We start from the raw sequence: 15,239 nt of genomic DNA, 5'->3' as shown, positions 1-15,239 counted from the left end.
TCACCTGAACCGGTGGTACAAGCGTTTCAATGAACAAAAGCGCCTCTCTAAATTATCTCCTTGGGGATTGTGGGTGTTTTATGTTCGACTTTTTTTATTGAAAAAGAACAGCTTTTGTTTTGCTACGTTTCCAGCGGAAAACTAAAAAAGAAAAATACAGGGTTTCGAATCATTATAGGGGAATAGTCTAATCACTTAGGTGAATGTTGCAAATCGGTAGGGGAATGTTGCAAGCAAGCTGTGGAAGTTTACAATCATATAGGGGAGTGTAGCAATAGACCAGGGAAATTTTGAAAGCATACTGTGGAGCTGTCATCTTGGATTTGTTGGATTTATTAAGTTTATCATGTGTACAGCTGAAGGCAAGACGAAAACAACTTCAAATGATGTTTTTTAGACAACATCATCGGTAACAATCCGAAGCTTCCCTGTATGCAACACTTCTCTATATGGTTGCAAACTTCCACAGCTTTCTTGCAACATTCCCCTACCGATTTACAACATTCCCATAAGTGATTGAACTATTCCCTTATATGATTCGAAACCCTGTAATACTAATCGAATTAAACGGCTTAGGCCAAGCATATCATTCGTTCAGACCTAAAGGATTAGTAGTCGAGATGTGCCAAGCGACCAGACTCGAAAACTTCATCACTAATTAATTAACAAATAACAAATCAATTTAAAGTTGTAATAATTCAAAAAATTGCAAAAGAGTGCTCAACAGCCTCTTGTATGTAGATGGGATGACCTTGTTTTTCAGCTTCACTCCTTTGCACTATCCACTATCCAGTATCTAAATAATAGTACAACGCTCAGTACATGGAAGCACATCTTCAACTCGAGCTCGAAAAACATATTTACACCTTTTAAAATACGTCAATGAAAGATCGAAAAAAGCGATAACTACACCAACAACACTACACTTTTGCCTTTCAACCCTAGCCGCATCGAAAGCGGGAACCACTCAAAAGAATGATGACCCACATTTCGCTCAAATTATGTTTTTTCTAAGCAATTTTTCAAGCCCTGCGCACACCGAACCGGCACCTTTTGTGCAGCGCTTTCCTGTTCGACCATCGTCCAATCGGTATCGGCATATCGGTGCAAACCACTGTACTTCCTAGGCGCAACTAACACTCATCTCATCGTTCGATTCATTTGCTCTTTTTTTTTTTTGCTTTGTTATGAACCCAATCCACCCAAATTATGGGCTTCGAGTGGCAGCCGGAACCCGTTACTCGCCCGGCCGTACCAACAAGACATGGTTAGGCGATAATAACGATTCCTGCGCGCTGCATTGGAAGAATCACATAATTGCGTAGACCGGCGTAGGTCAATATCGTGGTGTTTCGGGAACCTGCTGGGCAGCGTGTTATCGTGTAAGGAAATAGAGAAAATACAGTTATCACGGCGGCCGAATTAAGCACCTTCGCTCGGTTGTACAAATTTCACCCTTTCCCAGAGCGCCGAGCGCGCCTGAAAGTGCGCATATTGTATGGGGCTGGTGTAGCATTATCTCACCGTTCTGGAGAGAAAAAAAGCACATTCCCAGCCAGCTTAATTAATTGACCGATTATCAAATTAAGCATTTCACCGCACAGCCTAGAGCGCGGGGGAGGGTGAGCGTGCCAAAAGCTAACCAGCTAATCATCGCTCCCAGGCCCGATCGAAATAGGGAGGCGGAGGGAGTGGGGGGCAAACTGCTAACGTGATAATGGTGTGCAGTGCTCATTAAGGCCGGCTAAGCGTGGCCAAATTTGCCAAATTTACAACCGCGCATTTTGAATCTGCGTGGCGGACTGGCGCACTATTACGCATTATCAAATTAGCGCGATGCGCGAAACGTTTTGTGCCGTCGAATGAAGGTAGATGCGGGTTTTTGTGTCTGCCTGCAGGGTTTTAATTCATTGTCCGTTTTCCTTTAGTTTCATTTCGAGTAAAACTAGTAATCATCTAACCGTTGACTGCACTAACTGGACACTTTACATGCGTTACTCTGTCTAGTTAGTGTTTCCCAACTGTGTATCTACGCAGGTTACTGCTGGCCACCTGTCCGGATGGCGTGTGAGCCCTTTGCGCCGTGTGCATGCGGCTACCCCGGTGCAGCGGCCGGTTAATTGAACAGCTATAGGGCGCCCAATATTTGTGTTAAACGTTAATTATCAACAGGCTGTGCCACTTACCCTGGGCGAGCGTTCGAGCGCCGTTCGAACCGTTTTCGATAGCAGCCGAGAAGCGCACGAGGAAAACATAAAATCCGGCGTCCGTGAAGAGAAACTCCAACCAGTAACAACAACAAAAGCAAAACCAAAAAAAAAAAACGGACGAACGAACGTGCGGTCCGGTTTCGATTGGGGGGGGGGGGGGGGGGGTTTCTTTTATTTACTTCAACGCCACCGTTTGCGCACTCGAGCCAACCTGGATTTTTCGGCATTTTACGGCGTAAGCTGACCTCGTGCGCATCTCGTGCAGCGTTTTGGACGGTTTTTTGCTAGTAAAGATCGCATTTGTGCGTGTGCGTGTGTTTTCGCATACAATGCCCTTTCCTTTCCCTAGCTTTCTGTACGAAGCTTCCTTCAATTAAAGTGCCCAAAATTGGAATGATTGTGGCCAATGTTTCGGGTATCGATCAGACAGGCCCCTTGTACACGATAAAAAAGCACACCGGGAAATGGGTCAGCTTGCACGGGGTCAACCGTTTTACTCGAGTGGATTGGGCAAGGGGAGAAACAGAGAGAGAAAGAGAGAGAGATAGAGAGAGATAAAGAAAAGTAACCGTAGTGTCCGATCGGGGTCGGGATGAACCTGTCAAAGCGCGGGCATCGTACAGAGAAGATTAATGAATTTTCACACTCTCAATTTTTCATTGCCACACACACACACAGACACAGACCGGAGGCTCGCTGGACATCAGCCCGATCGGGCTGCGGGTGCGGGCGGGCAGTGGCAAGGAACCGTCCGTAACGCCCTTTCAAAACATCGCCGTCTGGTCGGCGGTAAAGTTCGTCGTGTCGGGGGCCGAGGGCGGTGCTGCCTTTCTGCCGCTCATCACCGATCCGGAGAACATCGACAAGAGCACGCTCTTCCGTCCGCTAAGGTAAGAAAAGGGTGTCTGTTTTTTTTTTGCTTACCATTGCAACTGTGTGCTCAACTGACCCTCCGTTCACAGTGCCGCCGACAAGCGCCGTCTGTCGTCCGGCATCCATTCGCCGCTGTTTGCGATCGTGATGCGATCGACGAGCGTGCCGCGGCAGCTGGAGTGCCACGGGTTCGTCTGCCAGACGCCGGAAGATGCCATCGTGATTGCGGCGACGCTCTACCAAAGCCTGATGGCGCACATGAGCAGTGGCGATGTAAGTAATGCTGCGAGTCCCTACGATGTATAGCCACGATGTACTGTGTCGCTCATACCGTGCACATCCTTTGCAGAACCAGCGCCCCAAGCGACCGAAGAACCGGAACGGCGTCAGCTGCATGAGCATTGCGAGCAGCACCGTCACCACCAACACCCATCTGCCCGGCGGCTCGACCAAGCTGTCGTCGCGGCGATCGAGCGCCAGCCAGCGCAGCATGCTGCCGCCGCCGCCCCGGCCGCCGCGCATGAAGCGCAGCGCGACGAGCTCGCTGAGCGGCGAAAGCGATGCCGTCGCCGGCCCGCACGAGGACGAATCGTCGACCGAGGAGCGAAGGAAGAAGAACGTGAAGAGCAAGCGGCCACCGCCGATACCGCCGAACCCGCCGCGGGCAAGTAAGTGGCACGCGATCCGCGCACACCGCAACAGCATCCTAAGCGGTTCTCCCTTCCCGTCTGCTTCACTTTCGCTTTTCTCGCCAACACAGTATCGAACCGGCCGCTGCTGGACGAAATCTACACCGACCGGAGCCACTCGACGGACGAGCAGGGCGTCGCCGGGAAGGAGGGCCCGTACCCGGCCCTGACCGACAACTCGACCGGCGACATACTGACCCGGGTGGCCATACCGCGCTCCGGCAGCTTCCTCAACACGGCCGGCCTGACCAGGTACAAATCGCGCGCCACCCGCCGGCACACGGGCAAGGTGGGCGGGGGCGGTGGGTCGCCGCTCGGGTTCAGCGAGCTGTTCAACGAGTTCCGGCTGCAGGAGAACCTGCACTCGCTGGACGAGATCCTGAATGCCATAATCAACTCGGACGGCATGTCCTTCAACGATCTGAAGCCGATCTACAAGGAGTTTCTGCTCAAGCTGGCGGTGACGCTGACCAAGGACGAGCTGTACCAGCGGTCGAAGAGCATCATGCGCCGGCAGAAGAAGAAGAAGTTGAAGCGAAGAAACAGTAACGTGCAGGTAAGCTGGGAGGCGGTGTACGAGAGTAGGTATCGGTTACGCATACGGACATGAAACCGACCGCACGACGCACGACCGAGGGAGGGGATGGGGGGACATTTTTAGCTAGTACAAGTGTTGGTTGTAGTACGCATCAGCGACGCACCGGGAGGCGGGTTTCTTCTTCTTCTTCTTCTTTTCAAACTGCACTGTAGACTTGTAGACATACGCAGAGGGTCGGAGTGAACGCGCGGAGAGCGCCAAATGGCAACTAACGAACGCGATTTAGGCTAACATAACATTACGACACTTTGCGACCCGCGTTTTCCGCCGTAGTTTGTTAGGATGATAAGCAAATCCGACTTGCCCGACGGTTCGGCATTCGGGGCTAGGAAGGACTGCGTGACGCACCAAAACATTAAAACAAAACAGAACAAAAAACTCAACTCCCACTGATTACATACTGGACCACTATCACCACCACTACCACTGTAGAAACGAACGAACGGCAAACTAATAAATCTACCAAATCTTTCAAACTAAAACCAAACTCTCTATCGCTGTTTTGCTAACCTCATTTCCGTAGTGAACGATTTTGTTGACACCAAAACTGTAGCAAACAAGCAAAAGCACACCCTTCCCGTGTCTGTCCGATCTTGCTAAACGGTTTCCGCTTATTTTCTGCACTTTTCCCGTTTCTCTCGCTCTTCCCTTTACCATCCCACCCATCCTTCAACCCTCTCTAGAACCAGCGCCGCAAGCTGCTGATCGGTGCGAAAGGGCTCAAGAAGGTGTTTCGGTTCGGTAAGTTTCGCAGCAAAAAGAGCGCCGGCGGCGGCGGAGGAGCCGGCGGGTCGCACGGCACCGGCGGCAGCCATGGCGTCGGTGGCGGGCGAGCTGGAAACGGAGGTGCAGGGCACGCTGCTGCAGCTGCTGCCGGGCACGGGACCGGCGGGCACGGCTCGGCACCGGGTGGCCGGGCACATCAGCTCGCGGACCAGCTGTCACTGGATCTTAAGGCGGCCGGCAAGAAGGACCGATCCCGAATTGCAACTAGTGGTTCGGAAGTTTCAGACGCTCGACATGAGCATACGCTGACCGCGCACAACCGTAACAGCTCGAGCGGGTAAGCCCAGAATGTAACCCCCCCCCCGTTTAACGGTGTACTAATTGCGAATGTGTTCTTCTCACCACCACCACCATTCCAGCTACGTGTCGTGCTCGGAGTGTAGCTACGACTCGGACGCGTGCACCTGTGCGTCGGCCGACCGCTGCTACTGCAGCCTGGGCGGGGACGACATCAACGCCAAGCTGCACCAGGCGAGCAGCCGCAGCTCGGCCCCGAGCTGCCGCAGCGAGGACAAGTGCTACTGCTCGATGGGCGAAACGCCGAACGAGGAAGGCTCCACCACCTGGTGCGACACGGACAGCTGCATAAGCAACGAGAAGTGCTACTGCTCCACGCGCCACGGTCAGGTCGCAAAGTGTGCCGCCGCCGGTAGTAGTGGTAGTGCCAGCAAAGGTACCATTGCCGGCGTCCACGGCCAAAAGCACTGCGCGGCGAAACCGGCGAAGGTGGACAAGCTCGCGCTGGACTACGAGTTGTTCACGGTCGGTGGTAGTGGCCGCCCGGTCAAAGCGTCCGAGGCGCTGAGCGTGAAGAAGACGGTCGAGGTGGCGGCCGAGTTTGCCGACGTCAAGCTCAGCCAGACGACGGACATCACGAACCTGAAGGCGGACGCACAGTCCAGCGCTACGTCCGGCAGCTCGTCGCTTGTGTCCACGGCGAAAAAGTCCGCCGACCATCGGGGTGCGTCGGCCGGTCGTCATCACGGCCACAACCATCACCACACGCACCATGCGCACCGCAGCGAGCAGCGGAACCATCATCACCGGCCGCAACCGGCGCTCGGCAATGGGGGGTCGAGCGGGGCCAGCAGCACGAGCAATCTGCACTACCACCGGCACCACTACAGTACCAGCACGAAGAAGAAGGGCCTGCCGGTGCAGCTGCCGGGCAACGACTATCAGTACATCCACTCCACGCAGTCCGAGCTGATCGTGCGCGGTGCCAAGCAGGAGCTGAAGACCCCGAAACGGTTGACCAAGTCGGAGAGCTACTATCAGGCGGGTCGGCCAGTCAGCTCGTCGCTTGGGCTCGAGGACTCGTTGGGCTATCTGCCGTAGGGGGTGTTGATGGTAATCGGGTTACAGTCGGGTTGATTTGTGGGCACAGGTAGGATGTAGCTATATTTTTTTCCTGAAAGTAAATCGAGCGATTTCACCTCGCGGCGAGGAAGAACAAGCCTCAGTGTTTACTCTCAGCGAAGACGAGCTTCCGAGGTTTATGTGGTCCATTTTTGTTTCGTTGTTTCATTCACCCACCATTTGCGCCCTGCACTGCCCTACACACCCTGTCCGTATGTATTGCGGGGACACACACCGTTATCGTATCGCGCATTTATAGGCGTGAAGGGAAAACGTTTGACAACGTTTCCTTCACAAACACACAAGAAAAGGGAAAAGTGGCGTCCAGCATCAACACGCTGCTGCGCTATTGTGTGCTTCATTTTTAACGTACCCACTAAGAAACGGTGTCGTGCGTGAGACCGAAATTTGTGAGTGTGTGTCAGAGAGAGAGAGGAACGCGCCTCGTGGGGATGGTTTTAACCGTATTAGACAAACTAGCTGCTAAGCGCTGTACAATGGCAGGTGACAGTTTTTCTGGGGAATACACTACACACTAGCTTGGTTGAGTTATTTTAATGGCGAATCGAACGGGCAATAGGCGTATATACGTAGCAATATGATGCAAGGCAATGTAGGTTATGAGCGGTGTCTCCACAGTAGATTAAGGACCTCCAGCATGGTACAACGTTCAGGGGGGTTGGTACTTTATTTCCACACTGCACCGAAAGCAGCACCATCGTGCAGAGCACTGTGTTGTGTCTCTCATGGCGACGGTAATGCATTCCATTCTGGGCAGCAGCATCACTGTCCAAAGACAAAGTGAGCTCTCTAGCGTTAAGGTTTACTTTTTTGCGTCTCTGCAGCACTAATGAAACGAGGAAAGAAAAAGACTTACTATTTATTTTTTAGAAATACTTTTGTTTTTTTTTTTAAACTTACACACTCTGTCTCTCTTGCTCTCTCTCTTCCTATATGTGCAATATAAGAGAATGGCGCGGTGCAATACATAATTAGAAACTAACAGGTATTCATGTGCAATGTACGATGCTATTCGGAAGGCGAACGAAGCGTTGTTAGCGAAGCTAGGCAGTAGACGGATGGGACTAATCGTATGCAAAGACAATCTTAGTGCAATAAAGAACTTTAATTCAAAGCAATTGAATTGTGTTTCCTTACCAGTAGCCCTGGATACAAATGTAAGTCACCTTTGGCCACGCACACTCGTACGGCAAGCGCTACTGCTTTGCCTGCTCCGTTCAGGAGGGAGTTCAGAGGGTATCGCCGACCTGGTGCTGTGTGCCGGCTCCGCATTATCACCGTGCGCGATGTGTACCGCGAACAGAGCCAGCTGATGGAAGCAAGTGGTTGTTGTTGTTGTTGTTTTCTTATGCGTTTTTATTTTTAATTTCTGTTACTTCAGATTTGCGAACGCCGCGTGTTTGTACATAGTTGAGCCGCCAGGGGCCGGACAGAACTGCCGGAGCCGAATTCTGCCCTATCACGCTATTTGTCTCGGTTTGTGTGTTTTTTTTTTGTTGTTGTGCTTGTCGTTGTTTTGGTGCGATAACGAGCTCGTCCAGTGTGCGGCCAGTGCCATCCTGTCTTGATCCGTACGTGGCGTGGTTTAAGAGGTTTCGCGGAAACGTTGCACAGGAGCTTGGGTAGTCTTTTGCCACTCGGCAGTAGGCAAGTGTCGTTGGTCGCGAGTGGTTAAGATTTTGGTCCTAGCATTACCTCGCTTGCTTCTTCCTCGCTAACAAAGGTGGTAAGTACTGTCGCTGAAGATGTCAGAGGTTTTCCCTCGCTCGTGTAAGCATGGTGCCAATCCTTGACCGTGACCATGACGGAGAGTTGTACACAGGTTTTTACTCGAAAAGTCACCCCACCTAACACGTATGCACTGTGGCAGTGCGGTTATTTCTGATGCCGGCCAAACTGGCTCGTGCTGAATAGATCGTGCAAATGACAAGCATACAATTAGCAAATCGTAGATGGGCGGAGTCATGAGAACGAACTGCTGCGAAGGAACTGTGCGCGTATGGATATGGTGTGATTTTTTTGCTTATGCAATCGTTGCCTGCAGGAGGGACGGTCTCTATAGTGTGATTTGTGACACGTCAGGGTTATGAAAGGATTTTGTGGTTGTTTTAGTCGTGCAGTTAGTACATGGAGTTAGTTTTGGGAGCTGAAGTGATTTTTTGTTCTTATAGTAACGCATTCAAAGGGACGAATTATGCTGACCTTTCTGTGGCAGGTTATCTTTCGTAGTCTGAAGCGAGAATCATACGGTGATAGTAAAACTTGCTTTGGAATCCTGTATAAACCCAGAAAGTCATACAACTTATATACAAACAGGATGTTTTTTTTATTTACTCAGCATAGTAACAACAAGTTGACGTGTAGATTGATAAGCTGAGCAAGGCAAATGAGTTTTTTTAGCTATGAAGTCGTTGCCACTAAGTTTTGCCAGAAAGTCACCATGTTTTTGTCTAGAATACGTCAATAGTTGCCTGTAAAAGATGTGTGTTGTGTATAATAGTTTCCTTAGTTTCTGTGATGGTTTTATTTTCCTACATCAGTTAGTACAATCCACAACATCCAAAGATGAATGATTCATGGTTAGAATATTACGATGTTTATGCCAATTTCTAATGGTCCACATTTTCAAACTTCAACATTAACGCAACTAAACAACCATGTAACTTATGGTGGGATTAAACATGTCGTTAATCTAATAATCGCATTGCAATGATTCATCGCAAATCCTCCTCCTACAGAACCGTATCGCACCATCTCAACATGCCGCAGGCCGACACCGTTTTCCAGTCCCGCTCGGACGGCATCTCGGCGGAGGGTGTGCGTGACCAGTACGCCGACGGTAAGGCGGCCAAGGTGTGGGAAATTTTCATCGGTGACAAAAAGTCCCGCACCGAGAACTATCGCAACTTTCTGGTGGAAAAGCTGCGAGAGAATGGCGTTCGACGCATCCTGGACGTTGCGTGCGGCACGGGCGTCGACTCGATCATGCTGCTAGAGGAAGGGTTCGAGGTGGTATCGATCGATGCCTCGGACAAGATGCTCAAGTACGCACTGAAGGAGCGTTGGAACCGCCGCAAGGAACCAAGCTTTGACAACTGGGGTAAGGTGATGGCGATGGACTTGAAATCGCTAACCGACACTAATCACAGTTTTCGTTGAATCAAAAATCTAAACGACGCAGTTATCGAGGAAGCAAACTGGCTCACCCTGTACGACGACATCAAGCATCTGCTGAACGGTGGTTTCGATGCGGTCATGTGCTTGGGCAACTCTTTCGCCCACTTGCTGGACAATTTTGGCGACCAGCGCGAACAGATCCAGGCCATTCGTAACTTTGAGAAGTGCGTCAAGCCGGGCGGCCTGCTGCTGATCGATCATCGCAACTACGACAACATCATGAACACTGGTGCAACGCCGGCCAAGTGCATCTACTACAATGTGCGTGTTTTAATCCACTATTAATCCCCCGCCATTACACTTAATGACCCACTGACCGTCTTGCCTCCGACACTTACAGAGCAGCCACACGACGGACATCAAGACGTCGGTACTGTACGTGGCCTCCAAGCCGACGCTCGTCACGCTGGACTACCAGATCAGCACGGGTAGCGATGTGAGCGAGTTCCGATTATCATACTACCCGCACAAGCTGCGCATCTTCGAGGAAATCCTGCAGACCATCTTCAAGCGCGCCAAGTCGCACGAAATCTACGGCGACTTCAAGCCACTGACCGGTGTGTCGAATCCGGCATTCTACATTCATGTAGTGCAGAAAGCGTCATCATAAGGCTCATTAGGTATCTGCTAGCTTTGCATCTCCAATGCAACGGTCTCCTTAATAAACGTAACTCACTGCTACTGGGTGGTGGGTTTTTTCCCCAGCCCTACAAAACCCTGCGTGTCCGGCATTCGTTTTCAGCTTCGGTCCGAACGCTAGCTGAGCATGGTGAAGTCTCTGGCCTACGTGGCTACCGGGCGTTGTACCAAACCGATGTGTGAGCTCGTTCACCTTGCACTCGATAGTGATTAATATTTTCAACACTGCTACGGGCGGACGACATTGCAAGCGCTTCGCTGCAATTTAGATCAATGATGACGCCCATTGGTATCTCTGTTTTGACATAAACGTATCTTCAAGGAGTATTTGGACAATGTTAATTGCGCACTTGTTTTTCGAACAACTATTTGTTACATTGCATTAACGCGCAAATTTCTTATACAAGTAAATCAGTATATTATTTCAAAATATAGCTTAAAGAAAATTCTGCGATAGATGATATATTTCATAACGCTGGAACGGCTTTTTATTTGCCTAAATGGTCAAAATAAATGTTCACAAGCTTTCCATTCACGTAAGTCTTTTTTCAGCAAAAACTTCAATCATACCAAGTTAAATACTGCCTTCTTATGCAGTTTTGATTAGTTTCCTACTTTTATACAAATCTTGCGCAGAGCAGCAAGTATCACAACGATTATCGTTGTTGGGCGGCTGTTGTACGCTTCAATTTCACATGAAACGGCACAGTACAGGCTTTACTGGTTATCTGCGCAAGGATCATAGTGTCGAGCGTGTGCCACAAACAAGTGCGCGTAATAATGCGTACGGTATGCGTATCGCAAACAGGGTTTGCGTCATCGGTCGTGTTGACATGAAAGTCAACGCACTTTGGAACGTAGCGTGCTATTTTGTTGACAAACAACCTCAAGGAACCTCAGGAGAAGCATAGCCAAACAATTTTTCGTCAATGATTCTTCTTTAACCAAGATTTTGACAGTAATATGGTACATTTGGTGTTATTGAAATGTAAATTATACTAGGTGCTTTTAATTAATTATCAATAAAATAAATCTTTTATCGCAAAAAACATTTTATGCACCAGAGATAGGCTCAAACTACCAAATGTTCAAGAACATTACATATAGCAATCAATGTACCACACAGTTAACACAGTTCTATAAGCCATCCTATCAGCACTTGATTTTAAGCACTTGGTGACCCGAGAGTCAAGTTTTTCTGCACGCACCTACACATGCACTTTTTACATTAGCTTTTTTGCATTAGCATTAGCTCTAGTCGCACCCGACGAAAGGTTCCTTTCATTTTTTGAAGTCTATAAATTAAGGTTCGTCACTGTCCACACGCGTCAGTTCTTTGTACACCTTAGAAAAGGGTGTCCAATACAAGTAGTGTCGTATCGCACGAGAAATTTTACCACCTTCCAAGTAGTGCATCAACGCTCTGTGGGACGTTATTGTGTTTTGATTTGATTCAGGTTCAATGGCAGGCTCGAGTGTTTGACATAATGATGACGGTCCAATTAGTGCTCGTGTACGTTGTTTTATCGTTGGCGTTAGCCGCCCTGCTCTGTCTACGATGGAAGCGACGGAAGCTGTACGCAGCGGCAGCCACAATGGATGGACCACCGTGTGTGCCGTTCCTCGGGCATGCCTATCTTCTTTTTGGCAAGCAAACTGGAGGTAATACATTTGAATAAGATTTGAATTGACTGAAAACAAAAAATCAGTAGAGTGTTTTAAAAAATCAGTAGAGATCCCAAACGGGATCTGTTTCAACGGCGTATTTCTTTATGCTTTCATTTATCTTCAATGTTTGTAAACTATGACCGTAATTCTTCTCATATAACCAGCTAGGTTCAGCTGTTATTTAATTTTTTGGCAAAATAAGTTGTAACCTGTACTATAATGGATATAATTCTTTCAGAACACATTATTGAAGTATTCGACAAATACGCACCGCGGTACAACTCTCCAATTGGAATATGGATGGGACCGAAGCTTATTGTCGCTATCAAAGACAATCCCGAATACTTTCAAAAGGTTATGAACTCACCCCATCTGTTGAGCAAAATGGATCAGTATAACTTTTTCCGAGCGGAGAACGGTCTCCTTACCGCTCCAGGTATGTGTGACGACCTGTTCAGCATATTTGTCACATGCAACATTAGTAACAAAATTCCGACAAACACCATCTCGTTGTAGAACATGTGTGGAAAACCGAACGCAAGTTGCTCAATCGTTCTTTCAGCCCAATGATGCTGTCCAGCTTTGTGGATATTTTCAACAAGAAGGATTTGATATTGGTGGAAAATCTTCGGAAATTCGTTGGAGCTGGTGTATTTAACTCACAATTATACATCTCCAAGTGTACCATCGATGCGCTATTTGGTTGGTTTCATAGATTAAAACTTAATTTTGAAAAAGTCTTGGTGATACCGATTTTTGTTTATTTTTAGAAAACGCATTTGGCAGAGATATTGGCACCCAAGCACACGACGGACACGATGAGTATCTACAGTGCTTAGACACGTTTCTTTCGCTCGTGTTTAAGCGAGTTCTTCATGTAGAACGCTATCTAGAATGCATCTATCGCCTTACGAAGGATTATGCAACCGAATCGAGCTGCGTAAACATCATCAGAAACATGTCACTCGATCTGATGAAAGAAGTGAAAGAAAATGCACACCAAGCTCAACAGCAACCCGTGGAAGAAACGTACGGAGGCAAGCCGGCTCTGAATTTTGCTCACAGTCTATCCAGCTTGGCAAAGCAGAATCCATCCCTAACGGAGGACCACATCAAAGATCATATCGATACGATGATCATGGCTGGGCACGATACGACTGCCACCACAATTGCAAACCTGCTACTAATGCTGGCGATGCATCCCGAGGTGCAGGAAATGGTGTACCAGGAGGTGATGAGCGTGTGTCCAGACAAATCGAAACCTGTGACGATGGAAGATGCCAACAATCTCGCGTACACGGAAATGGTGTGCAAAGAAACGATGCGTCTGTTCCCTGTAGCACCAGTCATTGGAAGGAAGTGCGCTGCGGATGTTAAGCTGGATGGTAGGTAGTAGTGCGACGTCAAAAACTGTAGCACAATATTTAAAAAGCGTATACTTTTTCGAATACCTCCCAGACAAACATACCATACCGGCGGGCTGCTGTGTAGCGCTCGGCATCTATCAGATACATCGAGACCCGATGATCTGGGGACCCGAGCCGGGAAAGTTCAATCCCGATCACTTCCTGCCGGAAAGGGTAGCTGAGCGACATCCGTACGCGTATCTACCGTTCAGTGGAGGACCTCGGAACTGTATCGGTATCCGGTATGCCTGGTTATCAATGAAGATTATGATTGCCCATCTAGTGCGAAACTATCGCTTCAAGACGCCGCTCGTGATGGAGGACTTAGTTTTGAAGTTTGCAATCGTGCTCAGAATCACGAATGGGTGCCTCGTATCGATTGAAGATCGTCCCTCTAGCTAATAGTGAAACATCAAAGATATAGGGAATAAAACGCAACAAACATTACACTGGACAACTCGCTTTGAACCATGTGTGTACAACGCACACTCAAGTGGTAAGAAAGTGCACTGCTCACACAAGGAAACTTGTGCAACTGCTAAACATGTTCAAATGTATCTTACCTACCCTTCGATCCTTGACCGTGACCGAGGTGAGGGTTAAAGCAGGTCATTTCCAGCTTACTCCACCCAACGCGATGCTTTAACAGTGCAGTTATTTCAGACACAAACACCAGATCGGGTTATAGAAATTTCCGCAGTGCACAATTAAATCAAGTACGTGCGGTAAGGCATCAGGAGAATCCTCGTTCAAGTCAAGGAACTACAAACGAACATGATGGAGGGTTTTTTTTTTTTCATTTTTGGCTTATGCAATCTCTGTCAAAGGAAATTGAATCCTCACTCAACTATTATCGTCAAGCTAGTTTTATTGCATTTGCTGTTAATACCAAGATAGTTTCCAAGATGATAGTTTCAACAAATGTTTTACATGTAATTGCCTAGTTCCACAGTTTTGATGCCGCGAATGATGCCACACATGTATGTTTCATTAAGCCACTAATGAGGAGGTTTCGATCAAGCCCAAAGGTCTACAGTTGAAGGAAATTTGGTTCACAAGCAGCATGTCAGGGTTAACTCCACTAGCATTACGAATTCTTTCCACGCCTCCAGAAAGATGCAAAACAAACTGAGAAGCCATGAAACGCATGCTGTAAATCAAATTCCACCCGCCATAATTTATAGCACACCGTGCAAAGAAGACACCTCAACACACGCGGTAGCACGCGCTCGTACAATAACTGGCAACGACTAATGACCGGTTGCATGAAGTGTGCCTACAGTGCGAGCCTTAAAAGGGATAGTTATCCGAGAAGAGTAGTCATTTCACGCGTTGCGGTGCATCGTTGGGATTTTTTTTCGTCACGTTTTTACCGCTCATTGACGGAGGTGGGCTTTAAACTGCCGCTGCACTTCCGCGTGCAGTAGCGATGCGCTATGATAGATTCATTGGAAGTGCACGCTTTACCCATCTCTCTTTCTGACACGGCACAGGCAGCAAGCCATCAAAGCTGCCGATTAGTTGATCATTTTCGCAGGCCACATATAATAAGACGATGACGAGGACGATACGGCTAATCGTTTACCGGGCCCGTGCGTCTGGGTGATGTTGCTCAGTTTTCACTACATTTACCGTTACTGTCGGCGGCTGGGACCCAGCGTGTCGATACTGATAACGCGGGTCGGTCGTTTTGTCGCACGCTTGCACGTGGGAAACCAGATAGTAGTATCTTCCATCTTGTTGTGCACCGCGTGCACACGTCAGCTATGCGACGGCATGCTCAGATTAGCAGTGGATGCACCATCGGGAGCAG

General features: G+C 48.7%; 3 protein-coding genes and 1 long non-coding RNA gene across 6 annotated transcripts in view; 3 read left to right on the top strand and 1 right to left on the bottom strand.

The window, feature by feature from the left end:
* Positions 1-7,650, top strand: part of LOC120949550 (uncharacterized) — a 34,944-nt gene extending 27,294 nt beyond the window's left edge. For all 3 annotated transcript variants that reach the window (XM_040366922.2, XM_040366923.2, XM_040366926.2), the window contains 6 exons: positions 2,889-3,100; positions 3,173-3,356; positions 3,433-3,751; positions 3,844-4,328; positions 5,054-5,433; positions 5,516-7,650. In XM_040366922.2, coding sequence (XP_040222856.2) covers positions 2,889-3,100; positions 3,173-3,356; positions 3,433-3,751; positions 3,844-4,328; positions 5,054-5,433; positions 5,516-6,494 — 2,559 coding nt within the window. In that variant the 3' untranslated portion in view covers positions 6,495-7,650. The remainder of the gene's footprint in view (positions 1-2,888; positions 3,101-3,172; positions 3,357-3,432; positions 3,752-3,843; positions 4,329-5,053; positions 5,434-5,515) is intronic.
* On the bottom strand, positions 7,189-8,029 carry LOC120949560 (uncharacterized). Its single transcript, XR_007452082.1, has 2 exons — positions 7,674-8,029; positions 7,189-7,600 (listed from the first exon to the last, which is right to left on the bottom strand). It is a non-coding gene; the product is annotated as an uncharacterized LOC120949560 (long non-coding RNA).
* A 121-nt stretch (positions 8,030-8,150) lies between these two features.
* LOC120949558 (glycine N-methyltransferase) lies at positions 8,151-10,428 on the top strand. The gene is made up of 4 exons (XM_040366940.2): positions 8,151-8,262; positions 9,275-9,636; positions 9,718-9,974; positions 10,054-10,428. The coding sequence occupies exons 2-4, from the start codon at positions 9,297-9,299 to the stop codon at positions 10,321-10,323; spliced, it is 867 nt and encodes a 288-aa protein (XP_040222874.2). The 5' UTR covers positions 8,151-8,262; positions 9,275-9,296; the 3' UTR covers positions 10,324-10,428.
* A 1,209-nt stretch (positions 10,429-11,637) lies between these two features.
* LOC120951967 (cytochrome P450 4C1-like) lies at positions 11,638-13,883 on the top strand. Its single transcript, XM_040370998.2, has 5 exons — positions 11,638-12,014; positions 12,259-12,456; positions 12,537-12,722; positions 12,791-13,405; positions 13,479-13,883. Exons 1-5 carry the CDS (start codon positions 11,840-11,842, stop codon positions 13,826-13,828), a joined length of 1,524 nt encoding a protein of 507 aa, XP_040226932.2. The 5' UTR covers positions 11,638-11,839; the 3' UTR covers positions 13,829-13,883.
* Positions 13,884-15,239: the final 1,356 nt, after the last annotated feature.

The sequence above is a fragment of the Anopheles coluzzii genome, chromosome 2, assembly GCF_943734685.1.
Source record: "Anopheles coluzzii chromosome 2, AcolN3, whole genome shotgun sequence".
In the NCBI taxonomy this organism is placed as follows: Eukaryota; Metazoa; Arthropoda; class Insecta; order Diptera; family Culicidae; genus Anopheles; species Anopheles coluzzii.
The sequence above is the reverse complement of the archived record's forward strand: the minus strand, read 5'-3'. Positions and strand labels throughout refer to the sequence as shown.